Below are 26,266 nucleotides of genomic sequence, written 5' to 3' on the forward strand. Positions count from 1 at the left end.
TGAATTAATACATTTGATTTTTGACATTTTTTCCCAACTCTTACTCCCAAAATGTCGCAAGTGGAAGGCAATAAAGCAGCTAATATTCCATCATCATCATGCATGCACATATATATAGATATGCCCACTTCGCCTACCAAAAGAATCATATATGAACCCCCCCCCCCCCACCCCCCGGCCCACTTATTCTATTAATTAATAAAATAATAATTTTACAAAAACAAACTACTATATATATATTATGTGTGTGTGTCTCTCTCTATATATATTATTGAATAATAATAATAATAAATAAATAAAAATTAGAGATGGATGAGGACAAAGATATGTCTGTCAGTGTTCAAGTTCAAACTGCACACCACACGTGTGCAGTGTCTTGTCTGGTTCTTGAGATGAGTGTAATTTGTCTTCTACTCAATTTTCTTTTTAATTTCTTCAAATTTGGGGGTTTGTTGGAGATGAGGTGTATCTATCTTCTCCTTCTCACCCACACTGGCATTCTTCCCTTCATTCTCACTGTGGGAAAATGGATAATCGAATCATCCTCCGCTTCCCATCTGTAAATATAAACAACAAATAAAATATATACACACATCATGTATATATATACACTATTAATCGAGAAACACTCAATACACGTATATAATTTAAAATAGGGTAATTACTTATAATAAATTTTTCTAAAATTTGTCATTATTATAATTACTCCGTTCTTGTTTGAAAATTTACAAATACCTATTGACTGCCCATTATAGGAGGTGTTAATTTAAGAAAGTATCTGTAAATTTTCGAACAATTAGTTGGTATGTGTAATTATGATAACCCTAAAAAAAAACCCTTCTAATTACCTTTTAAAATAAACCAATATCTATGTATTTGATAGTAATAATGTATTTGTGATAGAAAAGCAAAAATAAAATATATACTTTTCTATATATATATATAAATATTCATAAAATAAAAATTAATAGAACTTAGATGTTGGTAGATTTTATCTTCTAAGTGAAATTACATTTATAGGTCTAAGGGATATATATTGATTTAATATTATTAATGTAGTTAATTAATTAATATTTATATTTAACTATTTTGAACAATATAAAGAAAAGTAGTATGCAACAAAGAAAAGAAGGCAGGCAACATGGATATAATGATTATAAGGGGATTAATTTATTAGAATATTTATTTATAGTTTCTAATTTGATTTTTAATATGAAATTATTAATTTATTTAATTAATAAAAATTGGGTAGATGTAACTTTTTCATATCAGCATTAATTAAAATTTTGACTTTTAGGAGGCAAGATTATTCAATTAAACATCATACCCATGGCCCTATTATTGGATGTCACAGATGAAGACAAGTTCCAATAATTTGGACAATATAAAGATGGTATTTTAGATGGATTTGCATAGTCAAAATTCCAATAAAATGCGTCTATGATTGATGGATTTGACAAATGTTAAATTAGGACAGATTTATTATGAATTTTCATTAAATATATACTCTTTTATAAATAATTTATCGTCAATCTGAATCAAGAAAAGTACCACAAATTTACTAAATTCGATGCACGCGGCATGTGTTTCTCAAAAAATAATAGTTGAAAAATTAAGAATATTAAAATGAAAGTACAAGCTGAAGTAAATAATTAATTTGAGATGTTCCAAAAAATCCAAATTAATTTTGGAAGAGGAGTTAATTATAAATTACGATATGACATAAATTTACTAATTAAAATCTGACGAAAGAACTAAAAATAAATATTTCTAATTCATGAAATATTTGATAAAAAATTTATAATTAATATATTAATACTTAAATTACAGGACGAAAAATGCAATTTTATCTTAATACATAATTTTAAACATGGATTTTCACATGTGGTGCTTTTTTTGTCTTTTTTCTTGGTGATGAATCAATCACTTCAACTTTTTAACTTAGTGAGGAGGCCCCTACCCTCCCTCATTAATTCAAAATTCTAACTTTTTACTGAGTGAATTATTACCCTATACTGAGTGATGTGGCACTATCATAACCGTCTAATATGGAATATTCAATTTAACTATCATTTTCTATTTTTTGCTTGTTAAAAAATTATGCCTCTCGAAGCTCTTATTTCGGACTTATTTAAGAGGTTCGAGATGACTTTTGTATCCATTTACTATGTTCTTTGTACAGAATTATAATTATGCCACGTCAACAGTGTGATCTATATTGTGATTTTACAGTTCTATATATCATGACCCTTCAGTGTGGAACATTTCCTACTTTTTCTCTGTCAACCAGCAAATTTTACATCCTTAATAAAGCCCTTAATTTCGACTTATCTATGGAGGTAACTTTTGCTTACATCTGCTGCTTTCTTACCAGAAAATCATGATTGTGCCACATCAACAGTGAGATCTACATTATGATTTCATGGGAACATAACAAACTGACCAATTCAACTGTTGCGCGTGACCAATGATGTCGCATTTTTTCAAATCATGTGCTTCAAGACCCATAATTCGAACTTACGTAAAAAAAAAAAAAATGAAATCAAAATATTTTGATATAAAAAACTTATGACAAGCCAAGAAATTACGAACCCTAATTATTACTCAAAATAATTTAAGAGGGCCTTTTAAATTTACTAAGTAAGAAACCAATAATGCACAAAAAACATCCAAATTTAGTCCAAAACAAACAGAAAAAGAGAGTGAAAAAAGTAGTTGTTCTTACCTGAATTGAGTAACAAAATGATGGAGGAAAATAGAAGCCTCCAGCCTTGCCAAATCAAGCCCTGGGCAGAGCCTTTGCCCACCTCCAAATGGGGTGAAATTGCAATTACTGATTTCCTTATCCTGTCATGCATATGTATATGTCACAATTCAGTTGCAAGCCAAAATCCAATTTCCCAAAGTTGAACACAAGAAAATAGGGCAAAAATAAAGAAGTCATCTTTTCTTCCTGAAAATTTTTATCCAAATTAAGTTTGACCAAACTAAGCTAATTATAATATGATACACTTGTCATATGATTGATCACTTTTCTTTGAGTTGTATATACACCAACTGCACTGCAAATGTATTACACTTGCTATATAATTAATTCAAATCCAAACCAAACTCAATCTGGATTAAAATTTTCCGCTACTTACTTGCCATCTCCATGGATTGAATTGATAGGGGAAGTCATAGAGTTTGTCATCCAAGTGAACTGATCTGAAATATGCAAGAACACACCATCCCTTTGGGATCAAATGTCCCTTTATTTCCACATCTTTCACTGCTTTTCTCATCACCCCTATTATTATGTTACCCATCCTTAGAGTTTCCGTAATCACCTGTGCCACCACAAAAATGTTTATATTTATATTATCATATACATATTGAAGACTTAATTGCATTTTTTATCCTGTAATTATAGTTATTTGGCACTTCAGTCCTTAATTTGCTATAGTTGTATAATGGTTCTTCATTTTTTTTTCAAAAAAACAAATGTCATCTTATAACAAATTGGCTGAAATTAATTTTCAAAATTGACCAGAACTATGATGTCACTTTCCGATCCATTTTATCCCAAATTGCGTAAATAAAAAAAAAAGATAAAAGACCAATTTGCAATCTTGACAAGTTATAGGATTAAAATGTCAAAAACATATAACTACAGCACTAAAATACAATTAAACTCAGATTAAATATATAAATAACTTATGAATTTTTGAGAATGGGGGTGTGATGTAAAAAGGAAGTAAATTTAATTTTGATTTAATTTATCATGATAAAATTAGGGATTAATTAATTAAAAAACTTACAGTTTGTGTAAAGCCCAAGGATAAGTAATCATTCCAAGATAATGGCTCTCCAAGTTTCTCCTTAAGCCTCTTCAATTGAAGGTTCTCTTCCTGTGTCATGAACCAATATTGAGCATAAGAATGTAAATTATGTGTAGAAATGTACCGTTAATTGTATATTGAGCATAAGAGTGTAAATTATGTTTAGAAATGTACCGTTAATTGTTTGAGAGCAGCAGGAGAATCAGACAGGTATTTGATTGCAAGAGTGATGAGTAGAGGCACTGAATCTTCCCCAGGAATCATTAAATCAATCAAATTTTCAGCAATTAAATCATCACTCAGTTCTTCGCTTGTGTCTTTCACCAATACATCTGCCACATCCTTTGCTGCATCACTACTGCAAATAACGTTGCTCTCCCTTTTTGCTTGGATGATTCCATCAATCAGCTTTACCATTTTCTTTTTTGCCTAAAAAGAATAATCAATTATTAAAAATATTAAGATATTAGTATTAAATAATTCCACTCATTAACAATTTAAATTTTTAGATGAATTGATCATTTAATATGACAAAAGTCGAACCAAATAAAAGGTTTTGGGTTTGAATAATCTCATTACTCCATTTATAACATATAGGTTTCACGTGCAGAGTCTGTAAGTGAAGGGACATGTGTTAAAATATTAATATTAAACGATTCTCTTTTCTAACAATTATTTTTTTTTAAAAATTATTGAAACTACCCCTGGTAGTCTTTTCTGTCGTCAATGAAAATTTAAAAATACCCCTGTTAATTTGGTCGCACTTTAATATAATTTTTCAAGAATCCTTAGGGAGTGTTTCTGTAGTTACCTAAAAATATAGAGGTATCAAAATATTATTTATGAGAATGAGTAATATGGCCCATTATATTTTTTTAATATATTTCTACTGATTTTTAATTTATGTTTAACTTTATTTATTTATTTTTAATTCAATCTCTATATAAAATTATACATTTTAATAATTAAAATATTAAAAGAATTGGTTAGTAGATTATAAATTTAAAATATTATATTTTTTAATCAAATTAAATTTAAAACATACATATTAATTAATTATATGACGAGTACATATACCAATTTTTAATTTTAGGTTAATCGAAAATTTTCAAAAATATTATTAAAAAAAATACCTGTAATGATCGGTAAAGCTGAGTGCCAGGAAAATTGAATGGTAAAGACATAAGGCCCGCAATAAATTGTTGAAAATGTTTCTTTAGCAGTTCCATTTCATCACCACCATCCAAACTAATCAATGCTTTGACCAGCACTTGGAACGCAATCTGAAAACAATTACGACCCAAATTGCAATTAATTATTAATTAACACTAGATTAAAAACAAATTAATGTGCAATTAATTTCAAAATAATATATATATATATATATATGTGTGCAGTAGCAGACATAATTATTGTTAAGGTTCTTATCTTTTCAGACAACAATTAACATAATTAGTTCATCCAAAAGTTACTCATGTGAAAAGAAATTAAACACCAATGCATGAGTTAGGTGGTAATAATCTTGAAACTCAACTACGACCTGCACTAATCATTCAAACGTCAGAAAGTAACACCCACTTTCCACTCTGTGTGTGTGTAGTAATCATATTGCAAGCATAAAAAATCTCACACCCCTGGCCCCGTCTAATTCTGAATCGAATTTTCTGTTGTAAAATTTATTTTATTTTTTATATTATTTAATATATATATGTCGTGTCATTAGGAAGAAATTACTATTGGTTATGAATATTTCAAAGTTGTGATAAATAATTATTATTAATTACAAGTAGATAAAAAATTTAATTTATTCACCATAAAAATTATTTTTACCGTGGTTATGAGCATGGGTTTTATTCATTACGAATGTACTAACTACAATCTCAGAAACTATGGCCAACAAACTTGTAAAATGATTTCTTAACAAAATTCAAGAAAAGAGACACACACAAACAGAAACAAAAACGCGTGTTTTGCTTACATGTTTTGCTTCATCCTGAATGTAGACAGGAGAATGTTGAGACCATTTGGCCATGGATTCCATTACATACTTGCGCATGTCTGTTGTAACCTGGGATCTCAATGTTGGAGACTTGAGAAAACTGCCAATCAAGCCATGAATTCTCCTCTGCAGGCTGCCATTGATGATCAGAATGGAGGATTTCCCCATCAACTCCATGAGGGATTTTGGGTAAGATGGCACAAACGTTTTTGCATCACTCTGCAGAATGATCCTGCTCACTTCTGCATCAGTCGACACTATTGTCGCACTTCCAAACAAATGCGACTTAAAAACCTTCCCATACCTAATTATTATAATTAACACCACAAAAACAAATTAATTGATAAATAGACAACATATATATATATATATATAAGTGTGTGTAGTGTGTGTGAAATGTTAGACTGACATGCGGCGTCGTTTGTCCATGAAGGTCTCAGGCCTGTCGGAATAAGCACAAGAGATGAAGTGAAGGGTTTCTCCGACAAAGGGCCTGATTCCAAGACTGCCCAGAGGGAGTCTTGATGATGATCGTCTGCTGCTGTAATTCCGACCACTTTTTCTGAGTTTCTTGCACACAAACAAGCACAGGATCGCTGCTGCTGTCATCAACAAACTTCCAACAATCATAATTTCCATTTCTTTCCTATCTCTTCTCTTTTTCTGCTTTCCCTTTTTGTGGGTTTCTCTCACTCCCCTTGTGTGTGTGTGTGTGTGTATGCCCCCGTGTGTCTGTCTATATATATATATATATATATATATATAAGTATATGTATTGTTGACTAATAATTATTCGTTGACAGCATATAAGTTGCTATTACGATGAGAAAAATGTATTTGCATGCGTGTGTGTGTGTGTGTGTGTTAAGGAAGACAGAGAATAAGTTAAGGAAATGAATTTGTATATGTATATATATATATATATATAGATATGAGTGAAGAGTGGCATATAGTGCCGGGAGATGGAGAGTGTGAACTTTTGTTTGAAGATATGTGATGTGTTGTGTGTGGGGATTCATACCCTCTCCATCCATCACACTACAAACACAACCCTATGCTTCATTCATATATAAACAAGCTTCCTACAAACCCACTTAATTTCATTAATCTCACTATTATAATATATTAGATCATGCATTTTTTATTAATTACTAAAATTAGGCACTTCCCTCTCACTAATTAAATTCAGAATCTCTGATTGATCCTAAGGATTTTAATTCTTTTAGGTTTTATTTTTATGTAATTACAAAGTTATTCATAATATAATACTTACATAAACACGCGTCTCGTGAGTGGCTTGTAAGGTCCAATGAATTTTTTTTCTAGTGAAAAATATTTTCAAAATAAAATTATGAAACTCGAACGATAGAGTACTGACTGTGGTGCGAGCCACATCAAATAGTGGATTCTTGTCGTATATATTTTATTGATTTTAGAGTGATTTTCTGCACATGTATAATTAATTTTTTTCTGATCGATTAGAAGAAAAAAATGATTTAGCCGCCTCCAAAAGTTGAAGAAAATAATATAAAAAAGTACTTAAGAGGTAATTAATTAACGTGATCACAATCAAAGAAAGGGATAATTACATGTAATTAAATAGGTTTTAAATGTGCAATTCCACTTAAATAAATAAAAGATTGATTTACAATTAAAACTAATTAACATTAGCCCTTATATAAATTTTACTTGAAAAATTTGTGAAATTTCTTGCACACTCATAATAGTAATATATATATTTATATATAACTAATTAAATATGATGATATAATTTGATTCGATCAAATCAGTATTTTAAATAAAAATATATATTTTCCACAAATAAATTTGATCTTGAAAAGTAAATAAAAGCAATGTTTGAATGTCTTAAAAGGAAAATAAAACTTTTCACTTTGAATACATAGATTATAAAGTTATGCAATTAAAACATTTAATTACCAAAAAGGATTGGAATGATGAAAGGTTTTTAACAAATATAAAAGCGGGGGGGGGGGGGGATTGATCATAGTAAAATGTGGGGATGAACATGATTGAGGAGTGGTGGGTACAAATATATATATATGAGTGGAATTTTTATAGAATTATAAGTCCATTTTTAATTACAGCAGCTCTCGTGGTGCATTCATGTGACAATCCAAAATAAATCCAACACCTTCCCCACCAACCCCCCCCCCCCCTCCCCCCAAAAAAATAATAATAATATTACATATCATGATATATATATATACATATATATAAAAGTAAAATAGGTTTGATATATATATAAATGAAAGTATAATCAAATTGAAAATTTAAATGTAATTAAATTTGATATTAGGCTTATAAAATGTTGAGGTATAACTAAAAAGACATAAATATAGTGAAATAATAATACATGCAAAAAAGGTGGCAACCCCTCCTGTTACCTTTAATTATTTTTACTTTTTTTTTTTTTAGGGGGTTGGTCAAATTATTAATCAATGAATGCTTATATATGCATTCATGTGGCTTCAACCGCCACCTCTCTTTAATTAACAATAAATCATATATATTGTGTGCCAAAAGCAACCCTATTACTTTTATTCTTTTTTAATCTAAATGGGAATATATAAAGAAAAAACAATGTTATTATATATATACATTAATGTTTGAGTAATTCGGAAAATAATACAAATATGTATATACGTCGTTAAATATAAATAATGGACATGAGTTATGCTTTGTAAGTAAGCAAAATACGTATCTGATCTTTCTGTAAAGAGATTTACAAGGCAAGAAATTATAAGAACCACCCACGAAACGCTTTGGTAATAACCTTTCGATGCCTGAATTAGATACGTCGCAAGGAGAAAATATCTAATGTCGTAAGAAATAGTAGGACAATAAAAATTATATCTGGGGTATGGAGGGCGGGTATTTATAATTTTTTTCTTATTGTACGATTTTACGTGAATTAAAAACTCAAAAATGATCAGATTGTCACGATGAGTCTATATATATCAGAATTTTGGAGGTACCGTAACCGAATTGTGATGAAAAGGATGAATCTTGAATTGTCTACAAATTAAAATTAAAATGCGTAGGTCTTAATACGATTTTCGGAATATTAGCCCACATCAATATATATATATTATCAAGTGCTTGAGAGAAACCCTAGCAATCACATATTGATTACTATTAATTAATTAAATCAAAGGACTTTCAAAGTAATTCTTTGACTGTTGGCGCCGCAGCTTCAAATAATTAAATTAAACCTTATGAATGAATGAATGATTATTGATTCCACGCTTGCTTTGTAATATTCAATTGTTTTGGGGCAGTTTTAAAAATATTAATCTCCATACCGTACCTCATCAAGACCTCAATTCCCTTTTTTCCCCCTTTTGTTTGAATTAATTGCCCAAATATTTAAATACTCAAATGTTAGTTCAAATTTGGTAATTTAGCATTAAACCCATCATTCCATCAACTCCTCTATGAGAATCAATCATTTGCCCAATTGGCCCAACATCTTAGTTTAAGAATCTTGCCTATAATTTGTTATAAAGTGGGGATTTCAAATTTTATTAATACGTGGGATGTTATTTTATTTTAATAATAATTGTCATTATATTTTAGTAATAGTTATGTTGATTAAATATAATTATTTAATATTATAATTAGTATATGATTGTTATAATTGTCGATAGTTGTTAAATAAAATATTGTAATCGATTTATTTAAAAAATAATAATTAATTGTTTTTAACTTAAAAAGAATCTTGTACAATAATTTTTTCTTTGGGGGGGGGGGGGTGATATGATTCTATAAGGTAGATGGGGAATAAAATAATTAAGCTAAATACGTGTAGTATTTTGGTATGGAAGTTTGCATGTTGTGGGAACTTTAAATTGGATTGGTGGTGTCCACATCTTGATTGGGACTTGTGCATTTAATCCTCTCCTTCATGTGATCATCTTTTCTTCAATTTTTAATTTTTTACTCTATATATTTAATTTATTTTGTAATATTATTATTACAAATCAACGATCATATCTAGGAGCATAAGGGAGATGGTAGGGATATGAGATGGAGAAAGATATAGCAGGTCATATTCGAATGAAACATTAGAGTTGGAAAATTCGAATTTCTTGCTGACGTGGAATTATTCAAAAAAATAAATTAAAAATACATATTTTTAAATCCATCGATTTGAATTTAATGTCAGAATAATTATTCGTGGTTATTTTTTCATTGAATTCGAGTATATTCAAACGAAAATAAATAGTAGATGAAATTGTTGCATGTCATTATTTTCCCATAATTTCTTTTGTAAAAAAAATACTTTTGTTCCCATCATATTTTATTTTTAGAAAGCAAATAGTTTTGACTTTGATATGAGCACCAAATATCAAAAAATTGAAAAATGAAACTTTATAAAGAATAAAGTTGCAGCAAATATGAAGGAGACGAGATTCTGCTTTTCCAGTTTATTCCCTTTTCCTACTTAAACAGATTGTGATGGGTCCATCACAGATCCTCTTCGTGGCTCAAGAAAAATTATGTAGACCAATATACGCGCAGAAATACTTTGATTTATCATTTGCAAATCCACAAATACTGCAGCATTAATCAGAGCAAACTGAGAGGAAATGTCAGAATTTGATCAACCATTTTGAAATTCGAGATCAATACAAATCAAACTTACAGGAAATGTCAGAATTTGATCAACCATTTGAAGTTTGAGATCAATACAAACTATGACAAAGCTTCATTCGGCATTCAAACGTCATGAAACATGCTTCAAAGATTCACTGTGTCAAGCGGAGATGAACCAACTAGTTCTTTTCCTTGCATCAAGAAATACTAAAGTCGAGCAAACGTTATAAACAATTCCTCGTATTCTGTAGAATGAAATGTAGACTTAATGTTACACTTTTTGTGAGGACGAGGAGGTAATCAGAGTAAGAAATTTATCAGATAGTTGAAGATCAGAGAGTTGGGATGGACTTGGAGCGGATGAATTGTTTGAGAATGGCTTTCTCTTCATCGATGCGTTTTTTCTCTTCGGCATCTCTTGGATTCACTTTCCTCTTCTCTTCTAACATCCATTTGAACAGTTCACGCTGTTGTTCCTCTGGAATTGGTGCACGCTGCAAGGGCGGTGTGATTGGCGATGCAATTGGCTTTTCGGGGATTACAGCAGGATCAGCAGCTCCAGCTGGAGTAGAGGTTGATGTCGAACTGGTAGAAGCAATGTCTGGTGTATCTGATTCTGATGCGCCTGTGCTTTTATTTCTAGTCCTCGTAAGAACGTACGCTGAAAAAAGTGCATTCTCACAGTCAGATTTTATCAGGGAGTAACAGTCTTTCAATTGAAATACGCAGAACAAGTTGAATAACAATTCCAATTCCAGATGTATCAGGGGCTCAAGCTGGAAACTGAAAATAGAAAAACGAATGTAAATGTGCAGAGAAGTAACAAGAAATATAGGGTGTATCCCATGCTAATCTGAAGGCATCATTCACACACAAGCCAATACACCAAAAAAGTGGAAACAAACAAATGAACCCATCCTCCGGACATTAGATATGCAACTTCTCGAGAGTGAGAAGCATGGGAAGTAATATCACTAGCAACTGATTCACCTACCAAATCAAACAGCCATCTCAAGCTTTATGCCTGGCTGACTTTCTTATCAGAAATGTAATTATACTGGAGTACTGAAGTGGAACACGAAAATAGTGCCACATACCCAAGATGTTGGCACTATAGTACATTCTTAAAAATAAAAATGCACAAGATAAGTTAATTCTTGATAGACACCAGGTGGTGCATGGAAAATTGAAGCATGTCCACTTAATTAGCATACACTGAATAACGTAAAAAAACTCTACGGTTAAGTTTGAAGATAACTGTAACATTCTAAGCTTTCTTAGTCGTCTCGTATGCCCCGCCAATTAATAACTCAGACAGACACTTGACAAAGGCTATAACTTTTAAAATTTATGTTAATAATGTTACTGAGGAAGTAGGAACCTACAGTTGATCCATAAGAGAAAACACACGAGAGATAAGATGGTGAGAAGCACAGAACATTGATATCTTCGTTATCTGGAGTAATAATTCTCACAGAAATGGTAAATTCACTGCAGCATCAAAGAGAACTATGAATTTCATCTAGCCAAAATAAGCCAGAAGCAAGGGTGAAAATACATTAAACTAACAATGGGACATTGATCTATGACACGCAAGGGTTATACTGATTGTCTTGAATATAGCATCTCTGATGAGGATAGAGGTACATCCTTCTTTCCACTAAAACTTAGGCCCATCAACACACAGGTCCAAGTTCAGCTCTTAAAGACAAATGGGTTCCATAATGAAAATTCCATTTTTCATCAATTCTGTAAGAGTCAAATTCTTCTGAATCAGGCAAGGAGTTCAAAGTCCTCAGAAATGATGTGTGATAAATGAAAAACAAGTGAGCTGATCCTTGAGTTGCTGACTGAAGTTTGTGTAGTCAAAGACACAAAGATGAAGGATTACACACAGTACTATTAACAATTATTTTACATTTTTTGCAACAAATGAACCATGAAGCTTCTATGAGACAGCTGACAAGGTGAGATCAGAGCAAAGAAGATATTTCTTGAACATGCAAAGACCAAGCAACAACAAACAGATTGTTATATTTCTACTCCTTACGTCTTAATGAAGCACTCAGGAACTAAATAAAGGCAAGTGAAGATGTCCACTAGCACTAATTGAATGAAATATAAACTTTCCTTAAATAAATAACTCTGGCATAAATGAAGTAAATAACTGAATGGCTTCTCAAAATTGATATTTAGTCAAAATTAATTTTCTAGATGCCACAGGTCCGTTGTATCTAACTAAGATACAAACTCTAATGGGGACCCTCAATTTGACCACCAGCCAAAACCTATGAATTTAGATCTTGCACCTAATAATATAGACATAGCATGAAAATGCATTAACTTTCCAACCAGCAAAGGTTATCAACATTGCATATCAAGGACAACCACGGAATACATTGTTCTTAGTTTGTCATCACAAAAAGGATCGAAACTCTTTGAGGCAATTGGAACAACAACTACTCTACCATTGATACTACCAGCAGTGAAAGCTTTACAGATCATGCATGCTTCTACACCCTGTACACTCACACATCCATAAATCAGGACAACTCAATGGGAGCCCATTAAGGATTCAAAAGGGAAGCCAGGGGAATAAATCCATGAGATGGCTCCACATTACATTGATATCATTCTAAGAATCCCATGACAAGTACACTGAACCCTGGTAGATAAATTCCGCATATGATTGAGGAAACAACAGCAGCAAAAGAAATCCAAACGTTCTTCAACAGCATCCAGTGACCAAAACACCCCTCATTTCTAGAAAACTCCCAACCAATCACTCACTCAACTCACAATCTTTCAAACTTCTAGAAGTTCATAAGCACAACAAATTTCTGAAATTCTTCAGATTAGCCATGCTTCTGGCACCTTCAAAACAACAATAATGACTGAACATACACGTACAACAACACGACATAGTTATATCCAGTGAAACATCAAAAATCGAGAAAACAAAAATCAATACGCGACGCAGCATGGTATGAATACCAAACAAACCCACTAATCCTCACACATAGACACGAAAACAAACATAGGAACAGGAATTTCAGAAAAAATAAAAAATAAACCTCCAATGGTGAAATTGACGACCAGTAGAAGTGGCCAGAGGAACCTATAGCGCCGAATAAACGACTCCTTCTGTGGCTGCGGAAGAGGAGGGGGAGGGGGCGGAGGTGGAGGTGGAGGTGGAGCAGAGGCGGCAGCTCCCGAGGACGATGAAGATGCCATTGTGATTGGTGTAGAGGACTTCAGCTTCGCTGTAGAACAAAAAAGAAAAACAATAGCTCTGAATCAGAATAAAAAACCAATTGTTAATCATTGATGATACAAATGGAATGAGAAAAGAAAAAGTAAAAGATTAGTTGGTGATTTGACATTTTTTGGGTTTGTTGGTGAAGAGCTTTGGGGCTTCTCCGCTCATTCTTCAAAGCTGATGCGCGTCTTCTGAACTTTGTTCTCTGTTTCAGTGAGCTAATAAGAGTACTGTGGGTGGGTGGGGGCTTCTTCTTCTTCGTCAACTACACTCTTTCAGTCGCCTACCTTAACTTCTTCTTCTTCTTCTCTTCCTATGTTATTATTCCTTCCGTGGGTTTTTGGTTTGGGTTTTTTGGCCATGCCCACGACGTCGTTCCTATCATGGACAAGACAAGACAAGACAAATGCCCAAAATTGACAATCCATTGTACTTTAACCATCAGCCCCCCATCTGTATTTTAACTCTTAACTATATTACTTGTTGATTAAATGTTGAATAAAAGTGAAAACATTACGTATGTTTGATGACAATTATCATATTATGTATGGAATGATGCTACCTTCTTTCTTTTTTTCTTTTGTTTTGATGGTTATGGAACAAGGCTAAACAATTCGTTATTCCACGTATAAATTCAGAATGAAATCTAAGAAATAAAAACCACGTTTCAGTTTTCACTTCACTCGCTTAGTTAATAGTATTTATAGATAAATAAATATCGGAAGGATTTAATTTAAACAAAAAACTATCATTTGAATCAGCTATAAGCCTTTTAAATTGGAGAAACTGAAATTTTAACGCTTTAATGCCCCACCCCAGAATAACAAGGCCTACAATAAATGACCCAAAACAAATATATTGATAGGAATAGAACCCCGAGACTTTTATAACATAGATTCCTCTTTCTACACGACGTTCGTCCTCACAAATGTTACACAAGAAAGACCCCAGAGTGTTCACAAGCATCATTTGCCAACTGCAGGGTCTTCTAAACAAAGCTAAAACTAAGAGCACTCCAGGAGCTACCAGATTCATCAGCATCCATTCCTCAGTTCCAAGAACGGCCGCCACCATATCCCCTTCCACGATCTCGCCCACCACCATACGCTGTTATTAATTACATGGGGCAAACCATTAGAACCGAGAGTAGAACTCAACATCAGTATGCACAAATAGGTGGGGCACCCAAATTTGTATTAAAGTACAAAATGGAAATCGAACAGCATGGAATTCCGTGAAAAGCTGATGAAAACCAAGTTATTGTTATTACACAGTGAAGGACACCAAATGACGGTCACCGATCCAGAAAATTTGGCACGAGCAAGATGAGCATACACATGACGAACCAAAGTTGTTATTGCCAAGTGAAACTTGCAAGTGAAATTCAAGTCAAAAGCTGGATATTTGCAACTAGCCAAATACACAACCTCAGGCTTTCACCAAACTAAGACAATGTGGCTTCAAAAAAAATACAGACCATACATGAGCGAGCACAATTGCAAACTCAAAGGCTAACCTGGTGGTGGAGGTGCACCACGTCCCATAGCTACCAGCTCAGGGCTGACTTTCTGTCCAGCCTCTTCGAGGATGTTAATGAGGTCCTTTGCGAATCTGGCATTAGCAGCAGTGAAAAAAGTGTATGCAGTACCTTTAGCACCAGCCCTTCCTGTTCGCCCTATACGATGAACATAATCCTCTAGAGATCCCGGAAAGTCATAATTGATGACATATTTCACATCCTTCACATCTGCCGGGTCCAAATATAAATTATTACGGGTCAGGATGCTTCTTACCAACTTGCAGAATACAATAATATAGCTTGTCATTATGCAATTGCATTTAAATTACAAATACCAAATTCTAGAAATCATTCCTTAAACCAGTCCCACGCTTAAAACCATGTCTATATCAAAAGCTATTAAAAATAATTTTGACCAGTCTTTATCCCAACATGGCATTCTTAACAGAACAAGAGAGTAGCATTGGCAGTGTTAACTTACAAAGCATGAAAGAAAAGCAAAACAACAGCATTTGAAATAGCAAACAATGTAACTTAATTCATCACCAAATCTGACCAAATTAACTAATATTAAGCCACAGTAATTGCAGGTCCTGTCATCTCAGAGAATGAACAAAATGAACAAATGGGGTTTGAACTGAATACAGAACAAGAGAAAAATTGCAATTTCGGTCCCAAAATGTAGGGTAGTTTGTAATATTAGTCACATTTTCTGAAATAGTTAACATTAGTACCACATTTTAGAAAGACATTGCAAAGTTAGTCCCAACGTTGCAATATTAGTCCCACACTTCAGGAATACATTGGCTAATATTGCAACATTTTCCTAAAGTGTGGGACTAATATTGACTATTCAGAAAATATGGCACTAATATTGCAAAGGGTCTAAAATTACAATTTTCTCAAACAACAATCAATGAACAGGGTCTAAAATTACAACTTTCAGAGTACTTGCTGTAGGTTATCGTATCCATAAGAACTCAAAATGTCTACTTCATACACGCAACACCATGATGCTTCATGTCTGGTAAACAATCTCCATACTTTACACTGTGTAGGACGTTTGAATTGTTATCACACAGGAAGAAAATCATGACTAGATATATTAGTCTGCTCTATCTCCCTATTCCCAGTATGGTCCTTAGGGAATGAGGAGCAATGCTAATATCAACAAATGTAACATTTTAAAATAAATGCATCAAATTAAAAAAGTGATCATTGTGCTTTCCCTCCCTGGACATACCTAGACCCCTAGCTGCAACATCTGTAGCTGTCATTATTGGGCTCTTGCCAGCCCTGAATTCTGATAGGACCCAATCTCTTTCTGCTTGACTTTTGTCTCCATGAATAGATAATGCAGGCCAACCATCCATTCGGAGCTGCCTAGTTATTTGATCACACCCTTTCTTGGTGTCCATGAATATCAAAATGCGGCTACCATCCATAATGTCCTCCAGCAGCTTCACTAATCTGAATTGTGATCAAAATTAGAATCAAACCCAACATACACGACCTTAAGAAGTTCTGAAATGGGGGGAAAAAAAGAAGTAGAAATTCACCCTACTTGTTATATTTTTGGTTCTCAGATACAATTTCAACATGTTGGTGAATTGCATGGTTTGCTTTCAAATCTGGCGAACCAATAATCACCTGCCCCCCACAGCAAGAAACAGGAAAAAAGGCAAGCAGAGAACAGAACATTCTGTGTCAGTTACGAACTCATAATCAAAAACTTTCTTTCATACTGAAGGAATGAAACCGAGCTCTATCTTATCCAAAACTGTGCTTCACAAACTTCTGTTATTCTCAGGTTAGGCCTGAATAAGCTTTCCTTCATTTGTCAAACCAGATCCAGGCTCCAATGGTTTCACCAGTTGTGGTATCATGTTAAACTACTTTAATAAACAAAGCAAAAAGATAACAAGAAAAAAGAGTCACTACAATTCTGCTCTTGAGCATAGATTTATCCAGCTCACAAGCCAAATTTCTCAGCTTACACGGACACTGAGTACAATAGGATATGGTATTTACAAGTAGGACTCACCGGCAATAGTTCAACTAACATATTAGAATCTTTACTATACAAAGCATCAAACGCATAACGTACTTTATATGGATTAAACAGGAATCGTCTGGCAAGTTGTTCAACTTCCTTTGGCCATGTGGCACTCCAGTACAAAGTTTGACGATCTGGCCGGATCTGCAATACCCATTGAGAATCAGAGTTAATCTTTCAGATTCAGATATGAAACACGCATGTCCTTATGAACAAGCTGACAAATGGACTAATAAGATGCATACATCAACTAGATTACAAATTCACAGAAACACATCATGACAAGATCCAAATTGTTGACAAATCTCACAAAACTGAACTTGGTTCCAGATAAAGCATTCCTGCACTTGAACCAACCTGATCAACAATTTTCCGTATCTGAGGCTCAAAGCCCATGTCTAGCATCCGATCTGCCTCATCCAAGACCAGATATGTTACCCTTCTCAAGTTTGTATGATGTGATTCTAACATATCGATCAGCCTTCCAGGCGTAGCAATGACAATTTCAACACCTAGCAGTTGTATAGATGATAATCAGTCAGATAGTTAAACTTCAGGATTGAAACATGAGTACAAGGAAAAGAAGCAGAAGGGAATACCCGATCCATGAACATCACGATACAGTAGTAAAGTCACGTTGAGCTTATCACCACCTACCTTTCTGGAGATCACGAACCTGGGGTCCCTTAGGAACCCCACCATATATGCATGTATTCTTAATCTTTGATGATGCACCAAATTTAGTAGCTTCTTGTTGTATCTGAACGGCAAGTTCACGAGTTGGAGCTAACACTAAAACTATTGGACCATCCCCCGGAGCTAACAAAGAAACACATAAAATTCATGGAGCATCTGTCAACTAATGAGCGGCTAAAAGAAGTTGAAAAGCTAAACATAGATGCCTAAATATATATGCAGAAATCTGTCCTGCATTGACCCAATAAAGACACATCTAATCAATACATAGAAGATCCTGGGATACCTAGAAATGGTTGAGCATTAACATGAACAATAGCAGGTAGCAGATAAGCAAGCGTCTTCCCAGACCCTGTTTCTGCGATACCAATAAGATCTCGTCCCCTCATAGCCATAGGCCAACCTTGAGCTTGAATAGGTGTAGGTTCGGTAAACCCAGCTTTTACAATTTCTTGCATAACATAATCTGAAATCACAACAATAAACCACTCAATCATATAACCTGTAGAGCACCATTAATTCACTATTTCACTCCAATAAAATGTGGAGCAACTTATGGAGTAAACATCCAAGACAAAGATTATTTAATAATAAGAAAAATCTTAGAGAAAACATAATGCACCAGGTGTGTGAGAGTAGACGTAAAGGGACATCTGCATAGCAATCACAACCAAGTATGTTAACAGTTTCTTTCCTGCAAAGTTTTCAGGAATTCAAGTTTTTTCATTCCAAATAACTAGATCTCCAAATTTAACAAGCGAACCTAACAACGTGCTGATTAGGCATTCATAAGATTAGGATAGAGAGTTCCATTATTGCCCAGTTCACAGCTGCCAACAATGCAGATTTACAGAAGAGATCGACTAGACCATGCCAAACAGAGGCCACTAATTCCTAGACACTCCGGCAGCAGATTAAATTTTCTAAGCATATCACCAATCATATTAGTAAATCCAATAGAACAGGAAAAGTTCAACTAAGTTCTCACATCTTGCAAAATGTGTAATGCTACTTTCTGTGAGAACATCTGAAGTTACACCAGCTGATAATTGCTAATCCACTAGCAGCCTTCAGTTTATATATTTCAAAGAATTCCATCTTGTGAAGAATATGGATACAACTTCAAGTCACTTCATGGATTGACAAATTTGCAGCACCAACCAACCGGGCATAAAGCACTCCAGCTTTGCCTGTATTTTTCCCAAAGTCACCCTAATTCACTGGTTCTCGGAAGTCACAAAAAACACACCAAATTCTGCAAAAGTACACTTTTGAGTGGTATGAAAGACATGCACGAAAAGTCTTATTATAGGTTTCCCCTAAACAGTAAACAACTCCAACTTCATTCTAAAACTTCAAATTGACCAAAATAATAAGAGCATGAGGTGATCTATGGCATCACTAGACCACAAAACAGAATCCATAGGTCGACCAAACTAGAAATGCACACGTAAAGAAATTTGCCAAATTTTTAACACTTAAAAAACAAATAAAAACGTCCAAAGTACCTGGAAAACCAACATCCCGAAAACTCTTAACGGGCTTGGGCACATCCTTTCCTTCGACAGTAATCTCCCGTCGCCGCCTATATTCCTCCACCTCACCTTCTGACATGGCAGCAACAGACGGAGACTCCACATAAAAGTTCTTTTCAAACGGTGTCAGTCCATCCAAATCCGATTTTCGCGGTGGCGACTGTGCCACACCGTCGTACTCTCTCTTCGCCGAAGATGAAGACCGATAACTGCTCTCGTATTCCCTTTTATAACCAAACCCCGAATCCCTAAAATTACAAATGAATGGAGAAGACAAAATAAAAATTACACCATATTGCAATCAGCTGGAAACATATGCAATCGATTTCCAACAAAGGAAATGAGATTAAACACAAATTCACAAACTTCGGTAATAAATAGTTAGGGTTTTTACCCGCGGCGGTCGCGGTAGGAGCCAGGGTCGGCGGAGCGGCTGTCATAGCGGCTCATGTTCTAATGCAGACGCACGAACGTCTGGGGTTAGATTAGGGAAATTGAAAATTAGGGGTTTGGCCGAGCGAAATGGGGAAGAGTGAACTGTGGAGCTTTTCTAACAGCTGATTGTTTTAACCTCACAGCTTCCTTTTTGCTAAATAAACCCATTTTACTTGGTTTCGCTATAATATTTGATAAATTTCAATTTAGTCCCCTAGAAAGCGCATATTTTCACATAGGACTGGACATAATATTTTCTTCTTTTTCTTCCCCTCATAAAACAATAATTACAAATTGATACATCAATCAATAATTGGATACATAGCTTAGTAATTGTCATCCATTAAAATCAATAACTATAAAGAATTATGAAAAATAAAATCAATATAAAAATGAAAAGTACACAAAGATAATCTAATATTCACATTAACATATTTGAATCGAACAAATCCAAATTATTTATCGAATGGAATAAAAAAAAATTCAGTTATATCAATCGCATATCACTATCATTCAATTTGTTTTTCTATTTATGTGGCATGTCAAATGTAAAAATTATAGTACTATTTAATATTTTTTTTGTATTGCATAAATTATAAATGTTCTTATTTCAATTGTTACGAGGCGTTTTTTATCAAATAATTAATGAAAAAGTCACAGAGCCATTATTTCAACGGGAATTTTAAGTAAGAGTCCATAACTCTTTCGTTAATTGTTAGATAGAAAATTTATTTAAAAATAAAAATAAAATAATTTATAAAGTATCATAATAATAAAAAATACCTATCAAATGGATCAACAAATACGATTTTGCTTTTTACCGTGCATTGCAAGACGTTTTCCCTGAACTCCAAAAGCAGAAACCCCTTTATTAGAAAGACGCTTTTACTCTAAACCCCGCCTATTGGAAAATCCACACGCTGTCTGGAGAGTGCAAACAGGAAAATCTGCGGCGAAACTCAATATGGCAGTGGCGCTTCCAGTACTGTCGCTCTCCTCCACCGTAAGAGCTTCCTCCGTCGACACCGAACACCGCCTTCCTTACAATCCCCACCGGACGTATCCCAAGAAGCCGGACGCGTCGGTGTCCGCTTTAACAACCACACTGGATAAAAATACCGCAAAAATGTCTATCTCAGACCTACTTAAGCGCAGCATATCCAAAGATAGACATGGTACTTGTCAATTCTTTTAAGCAAAGTGAACATACAATGTTTTTATGCGTTTGACATTGTTGTTTTGTTGCGTATTTATTCGTTGTCTGTGGAATGGTTTTGCTAGTTTGCTGATTGAATGGTTTTGCGTGGAACTTCTGTAGCTTATAGGAGTGTAATATGAGTTAATTATTTCCCGACGATTGGTTATTTGTGCATAGTGAATTAGAATATGTTCGTGTTTTCCTGATTTATCTATATATTTGTTGTTAGTTAGGCCCTAAATATATGTTCTGAAATCTAGAGTTATTCTTACTTTGGCATGTAATTTTGAGGTATTCTTCTGCTGTGTTTGAGCTAATGGCAGATGAAGATCTTTTGCCTGTGCGGCGATTTTGTGAGTACATGTAAATATTAATGTTGCCATATCATGGGCCACAATTGTCTGAATTGCGTTAGAGTGAAATTCTTGTAAAGGAACGTGGTTATGGCTCATTGTTTTGACTTGCATTTTCTATGAATTGGTGGAGTTTGTTGTCTTATGTGGTTGACATTGAGGTTTATGGATAAATGTCCTAAGCAGTTCGTCTGAGTTTATTGGTATTGATTCAGTGGAATTTGCTGACTCATATTTGGGCTATGAGACATGGCTGCCCAGTCCACCAAAGGTGGAGAAACCTCGGTCCGTTCTGAATCCTGCATCACTGGCTTATATTGGCGACTGCATTTACGAGGTATGATGAAAATTCCCTCCTCTGTTCTCAAATTGAGTGTTCTGGAAATCGTCAAGTGGATTTTTATGGGGGATGTTTAAGGTGTAAAAGTTTTAGTCTTCAACTACAATAATAGATCAAATTTGCTAAGTTTCTAAATGTTTAGAGTGGTTGTAGTTTGAGTTATAACTTCATTCTTTTTAAGAAAGTCATACTAATGTCCAAGAAGGCATTATTTTGGGATAAATGGGGTGCTGCTTTTTCAATATATTGAGGGACCTATATACTTACAGCCCTTTGCATTTGTTTTGAAGTGATTAATGCTTGTTTCCAAAGGAATATTGTTACTTACAGTAAGCTTTAGATGACTATTAGGAAATACATTAGAGACGAGTGAGACATTTATCTATTTATCTATATTGTAAAATGAATGAATAAACTTTCCATGTCGATTTAAGGGGTAAATGATCAGAGGAAATAATATCAACAATATAATACCATAATGAACTTGGATTTAGTGGAAATTTATTAGCAGGAGGAACTTGTGAATTGTATGTTGATGCTTTAACTTTGAAGGGTGAGAAGTTGCTAGATATGTGAACCAAAGTTTGCTCTTATAAATGTATCTGTAGTTCTTTCCAAGGTTACCAGGGCTCATGCCAAATTTGCGTGATACCTTATTTTTGAAAATTCAATCATCTGATTCTCTTTACTGGTGTCTTGTCAATTGGGTACAGCTATATGCTCGCAGGCACTTTTTGTTTCCTCCATTAAATATTGAAGAATACAACGACCGAGTGATGGCTGTGGTGCGTTGTGAGGCCCAGGTACTATTGGCTGCTGCTTTGTGATGGATTCACTTATATTTACTTTAGTTAAGTATGTCTACTTGTATGTTAAATTCTATTAAAGATGATGCTTAGATAATGCTGATACCTAGGTTGCGTTGTCAATAAGTTAGAAGTTTTACCCTATCAGCTTCACTAAAAGTTGGACAATGCATACTTTGAAGCTTACACATCTTTTATGCTGAAAGTGTTTATTTTCTTGTGCTCATGTCTAATATCACGTGTGATGTCACATGCCATTTCGAGTTATTTGAATTAGATCACAAGACATGATTCCAGCTATTTAGCATCTGACAATCATTGGTGGTTTTCTGATGGTGGCATGATGCTATGTATATATGAACTTTATATATATATATATATATATATATTTCCAATTAGAAATGTGGCGATTTGTTTTTCATCATATACATAAACATTCATCTGGGACATTGTCATGGGATGACTCATACTTCTATTAGAGGCAATGTTCGAACCATGATACAGTGACCTGTCAATGTATTTGATTAGGAAACTCAATAAATGCACAGCTACTCTGCCCTAAGTACCATGTCCAGTTAAACTAAGGTATTCAAATTGGATGAATGGACAGTTAAGAGTACACGCATATTCACTTATATTTATCATCTAAAATTTCTAAATTTATAGGAACTCAATTTCTGCTTCCTATGTTTCAGGATGCAATGCTGCAAAAACTTATGAATGACAACATCTTATCACAAGAGGAGAGGTTTGTAGTTTGTTTGGTCAATCTTTTTTATTCTTTTGTACATTAAGCATCTACAGTGTGGAAGTTTAAGAGGGGGAAAGAGAGAACTTTCTACCACAAGGTATTCAAAACCATATTAGAGTTTTGAGCTGTTAGTGCAATTCATACTGGAATAACTGACAGTACATGTGAGGAGTAAGGTAGCTTATCCTCTTACAACCCCAATTACGGTAGATTCGTCTTGCTCATTAGTTGAGGTTAACTTATTCATGTATGACTTGATGGAGTGACTAGGTGAAGTTCATTATTCTTAATACATTGAAGTTTGGAGTGTTGATGCAATCATTTTATAAGCAGGGATGTCCTTCGATGGGGGAAAAATATTGGTTCCTCAACCAAAACAAAAACAAAGAAGCGAGCAGGTTCAGCAGTTTATAATAGAGCATCTTCACTGGAGACACTTGTAAGTTTCTTAAAACCTTCCAATTTTAATTAATTCCTAAAGGCTAAAGCATCATTATCATGAAAAAAAGGAGACACATAGTCATTTGCTTTTAGTTTTCCAGTTTTTTCCTTGCATTTCGTTGTTTTGATGTTTCAGTCTTATATGATGTTGCCAATATTCACCTTGCATAAGTGGTATCTGCCTTGACCTTTTTTCTAACAACACTTTTAAGGATCGGCCCAATATTAATGAATGATTTTTGTTCCTTGTTGATCATGTAAGTTTCCTGTAAAGTTGTATCTGCCTTGACCATTTTTCTAACAACACTTTTAAGGATGGACCCCTTATCAATGAATGATTTCTGTTCCTTGTTGATCATGTCAGTTTCCTGTAAACATTTGTTGATTCTATCATGTTTTCAACTTAACAATCAATTCTTGGACAGGAAGCTTATGCATTAGGCTGTGATCCATACCAAGTAGTAGAGTATTATCATTCTTTGTTTTTGCTGTGTTCTAATTTAAGTTGTTCATAGGTTATACATCCTTCGAGATTGTTGATTTGCTAAGATGCTCTTATGTAGTTGTCTGTGCTACGAAAGCTATTATATCATAATGGTCAAGATGGTTTCACTTGGAAAAAGTTATATTTGATTTGTAATTCCTGTTGTAGGTTGGTTATTTGTACCTCACAAATGCTCAGCGGCTGGATGAGATCATGGAAAAAATAGGCTTTTCAACAGATACTTCCACCCCCTTGGGAGAAGAAACATAATGGCGGTTTATTAGCAAAGACATCCCTAACAAATTCATGGACTTGTCCGTGGAAGGTTCTTCTCTGAGGTAATATACGTAAAAATTTTGTTCAACCTACGCCTCAGAACATCAAATCTTACTTGGTTCCCCATTTGATTTCCAATCAACATTTCATGTCTTTACTGAATCACGAAATACCCACTTGCAATTCCAGTAACTTAGGCCCCTCTCTCAATCACTATAACCACCTTATCAGCATCCTTCATCTGAAGTTGCAATAGCAGTTGATGTTTTTGTTTTATGCATGTAGGTTCTCGAAATGACTCTTACCAAATTCTCCTCGCAGGCTGGCAGTTGGGATGGGATATCTTAAATATAGCAAGTTCGGTAACTGGATCCAACTCCCTACATACATAGCCGGCATAAGTTTACGCTACATCTAAAGCCAATTAGAGAGAGGAAGCGTCTTAAGATGGAGTCACCTGAACCAGCTGGAGTTCTTGATTGAATTATGTCGTGTTATGATTTGCCTTGTAATTAGTCTTGAGATATATACATGACCAATTCAAAACATCGAATCCCGTTTGCCAATTATTAAACTTCAAGAGGGATTCATTTGAAATAGGAAATCTTCGCTTGTCAAAACAATATTCCCCTGTTCGTGCTCTATAATTCATTTGAATTTCCTCTCTAAATCACAATTACTAGATAGCGACTGTTACCTTTTCCATTTCAGAGCCGTCTTATTCTACAACAGGTGATGGAGATGGGTACTGAATCCTTTAGCAGCAGCCATGCAGAGCATAACAACAGAATCCATATCTTGTAAGTTACATCCGCAACAGCTTGTGTGGTACTCAGAATACCACGACGTTCTCGCATTGTGGTTTCTGCAACTGAAAGCCATCAACAAAACTGGTTCGCGAAATTGCACTATTTAAATGGATAAAAGGGTCCCAATTCAGTATGTGGCATGTCTATCCGGATCAAGGATAAAAGTTCCAGATTTTTCCGTGTAAAATTCTAGGCACATTAAATGATGAATACAGAAATGAGATCAAGAATCTTCACGTCATTGAATTGCTAAAAGTTTGAAACGTAAAGCAACATCTGTGGTGTTTCCTTCTTTTTTCCTCACAGATTCCCAGCCCACTTGCTTTTGTTCACATAAAGAGGATACTGACGAAATAAATAAATAAACAGAAAACCAAAAAAAAAAGCCAATCCTGAAATGACTAGGATGATAAGATGAAGCAACCTTAATTATGCGAAAATACTGTTAGAACACGACATCTTTCTTGATCCTGATGCTGATGCTTAACGCGATTTTTGGTCTGTCTTTAGACGTGGTGGTGATGTTGCAAATTAACATCTTATTGTACATGCCCACAATTGCATAGGTTGGTGTCATAGTCAGAAGGGAACTATGGATGAAGTGGACATAATGTCCAATTCCAACCCCACCCATCCATTACAACAAATGTAGGGACTCGTTTCTTTTCTTCTGTTCTGTTTGAACATGAAACTTCTCTGTGCTGTGTTATTCTTTCTCGTAAAAATACATAAGTTACTTCACCCATAAATTAAATAAAATCAAATTTAAAAAATATATTACAGTTGATGTGCTTACGACTCATTGGTATCCCGCCCTCTCTGACTTTATATGATTTTCACAATTTTCATTCGAAAAAAGAAAGAGAAGATC

General features: G+C 34.1%; 4 protein-coding genes across 6 annotated transcripts; 1 reads left to right on the forward strand and 3 right to left on the reverse strand.

Annotated features, from left to right (window-relative positions):
- Positions 1 to 210: 210 nt before the first annotated feature.
- Positions 211 to 6,832, reverse strand: CYP90D1 (cytochrome P450, family 90, subfamily D, polypeptide 1). Of its 2 annotated transcripts, XM_011074202.3 has the most exons (8): positions 6,230 to 6,829; positions 5,800 to 6,124; positions 4,955 to 5,104; positions 3,996 to 4,250; positions 3,801 to 3,890; positions 3,144 to 3,329; positions 2,726 to 2,847; positions 211 to 557 (listed from the first exon to the last, which is right to left on the reverse strand). In XM_011074202.3, exons 1-8 carry the CDS (start codon positions 6,457 to 6,459, stop codon positions 470 to 472), a joined length of 1,446 nt encoding a protein of 481 aa, XP_011072504.1. In that variant the 5' UTR covers positions 6,460 to 6,829; the 3' UTR covers positions 211 to 469. The 2 variants fall into 2 exon arrangements, with proteins under 2 accessions (XP_011072504.1, XP_088734771.1); XM_088878645.1 differs by lacking the exon at positions 211 to 557 and having other exon boundaries at positions 2,722 to 2,847; positions 6,230 to 6,832.
- Positions 6,833 to 10,526: 3,694 nt separating this feature from the next.
- On the reverse strand, positions 10,527 to 14,079 carry LOC105157743 (WAS/WASL-interacting family protein). The gene is made up of 3 exons (XM_011074203.3): positions 13,819 to 14,079; positions 13,512 to 13,700; positions 10,527 to 11,098 (listed from the first exon to the last, which is right to left on the reverse strand). Exons 1-3 carry the CDS (start codon positions 13,862 to 13,864, stop codon positions 10,770 to 10,772), a joined length of 564 nt encoding a protein of 187 aa, XP_011072505.1. The 5' UTR covers positions 13,865 to 14,079; the 3' UTR covers positions 10,527 to 10,769.
- Positions 14,080 to 14,536: 457 nt separating this feature from the next.
- RH20 (DEA(D/H)-box RNA helicase family protein) lies at positions 14,537 to 20,083 on the reverse strand. Its single transcript, XM_011074205.3, has 10 exons — positions 19,897 to 20,083; positions 19,476 to 19,750; positions 18,254 to 18,433; positions 17,929 to 18,090; positions 17,629 to 17,783; positions 17,323 to 17,415; positions 16,780 to 16,865; positions 16,459 to 16,685; positions 15,213 to 15,443; positions 14,537 to 14,803 (listed from the first exon to the last, which is right to left on the reverse strand). The coding sequence occupies exons 1-10, from the start codon at positions 19,950 to 19,952 to the stop codon at positions 14,745 to 14,747; spliced, it is 1,524 nt and encodes a 507-aa protein (XP_011072507.1). The 5' UTR covers positions 19,953 to 20,083; the 3' UTR covers positions 14,537 to 14,744.
- A 728-nt stretch (positions 20,084 to 20,811) lies between these two features.
- On the forward strand, positions 20,812 to 25,256 carry LOC105157745 (uncharacterized). Of its 2 annotated transcripts, none has more exons than XM_011074206.3 (7): positions 20,812 to 21,112; positions 21,704 to 21,825; positions 22,542 to 22,631; positions 23,330 to 23,382; positions 23,719 to 23,824; positions 24,479 to 24,648; positions 24,872 to 25,256. In XM_011074206.3, the coding sequence occupies exons 1-6, from the start codon at positions 20,902 to 20,904 to the stop codon at positions 24,578 to 24,580; spliced, it is 684 nt and encodes a 227-aa protein (XP_011072508.2). In that variant the 5' UTR covers positions 20,812 to 20,901; the 3' UTR covers positions 24,581 to 24,648; positions 24,872 to 25,256. The 2 variants fall into 2 exon arrangements, with proteins under 2 accessions (XP_011072508.2, XP_011072509.2); XM_011074207.3 differs by having other exon boundaries at positions 24,908 to 25,256.
- Positions 25,257 to 26,266: the final 1,010 nt, after the last annotated feature.

Source organism: Sesamum indicum, linkage group LG3 (assembly GCF_026168435.1).
Source record: "Sesamum indicum cultivar Baizhima isolate 11 linkage group LG3, ASM2616843v1, whole genome shotgun sequence".
NCBI lineage: Eukaryota > Viridiplantae > Streptophyta > Magnoliopsida > Lamiales > Pedaliaceae > Sesamum > Sesamum indicum.

Coding starts and splice junctions, on each gene's coding strand:
- CYP90D1 (XM_011074202.3), bottom strand. CDS start 6,459: ATGGAAATTATGATTGTTGGAAGTTTGTTGATGACAGCAGCAGCGATC. Junction 4,251..4,954: donor AGCTTTACCGATCATTACAG/GTATTTTTTTTA, acceptor TATTCTTTTTAG/GCAAAAAAGAAAATGGTAAA. Junction 3,891..3,995: donor CTGCTCTCAAACAATTAACG/GTACATTTCTAA, acceptor TTCATGACACAG/GAAGAGAACCTTCAATTGAA.
- LOC105157743 (XM_011074203.3), bottom strand. CDS start 13,864: ATGAGCGGAGAAGCCCCAAAGCTCTTCACCAACAAACCCAAAAAAT. Junction 13,701..13,818: donor CACCAACAAACCCAAAAAAT/GTCAAATCACCA, acceptor TTTGTTCTACAG/CGAAGCTGAAGTCCTCTACA. Junction 11,099..13,511: donor CGTCAATTTCACCATTGGAG/GTTTATTTTTTA, acceptor CACTTTTTTCAG/CGTACGTTCTTACGAGGACT.
- RH20 (XM_011074205.3), bottom strand. CDS start 19,952: ATGAGCCGCTATGACAGCCGCTCCGCCGACCCTGGCTCCTACCGCGAC. Junction 16,686..16,779: donor GAGAACCAAAAATATAACAA/GTAGGGTGAATT, acceptor ATCACAATTCAG/ATTAGTGAAGCTGCTGGAGG. Junction 15,444..16,458: donor TGTTGCAGCTAGGGGTCTAG/GTATGTCCAGGG, acceptor TGGACCCGGCAG/ATGTGAAGGATGTGAAATAT.
- LOC105157745 (XM_011074206.3), top strand. CDS start 20,902: ATGGCAGTGGCGCTTCCAGTACTGTCGCTCTCCTCCACCGTAAGAGCT. Junction 21,113..21,703: donor CATATCCAAAGATAGACATG/GTACTTGTCAAT, acceptor GTATTGATTCAG/TGGAATTTGCTGACTCATAT. Junction 23,825..24,478: donor CATCTTCACTGGAGACACTT/GTAAGTTTCTTA, acceptor TTCCTGTTGTAG/GTTGGTTATTTGTACCTCAC.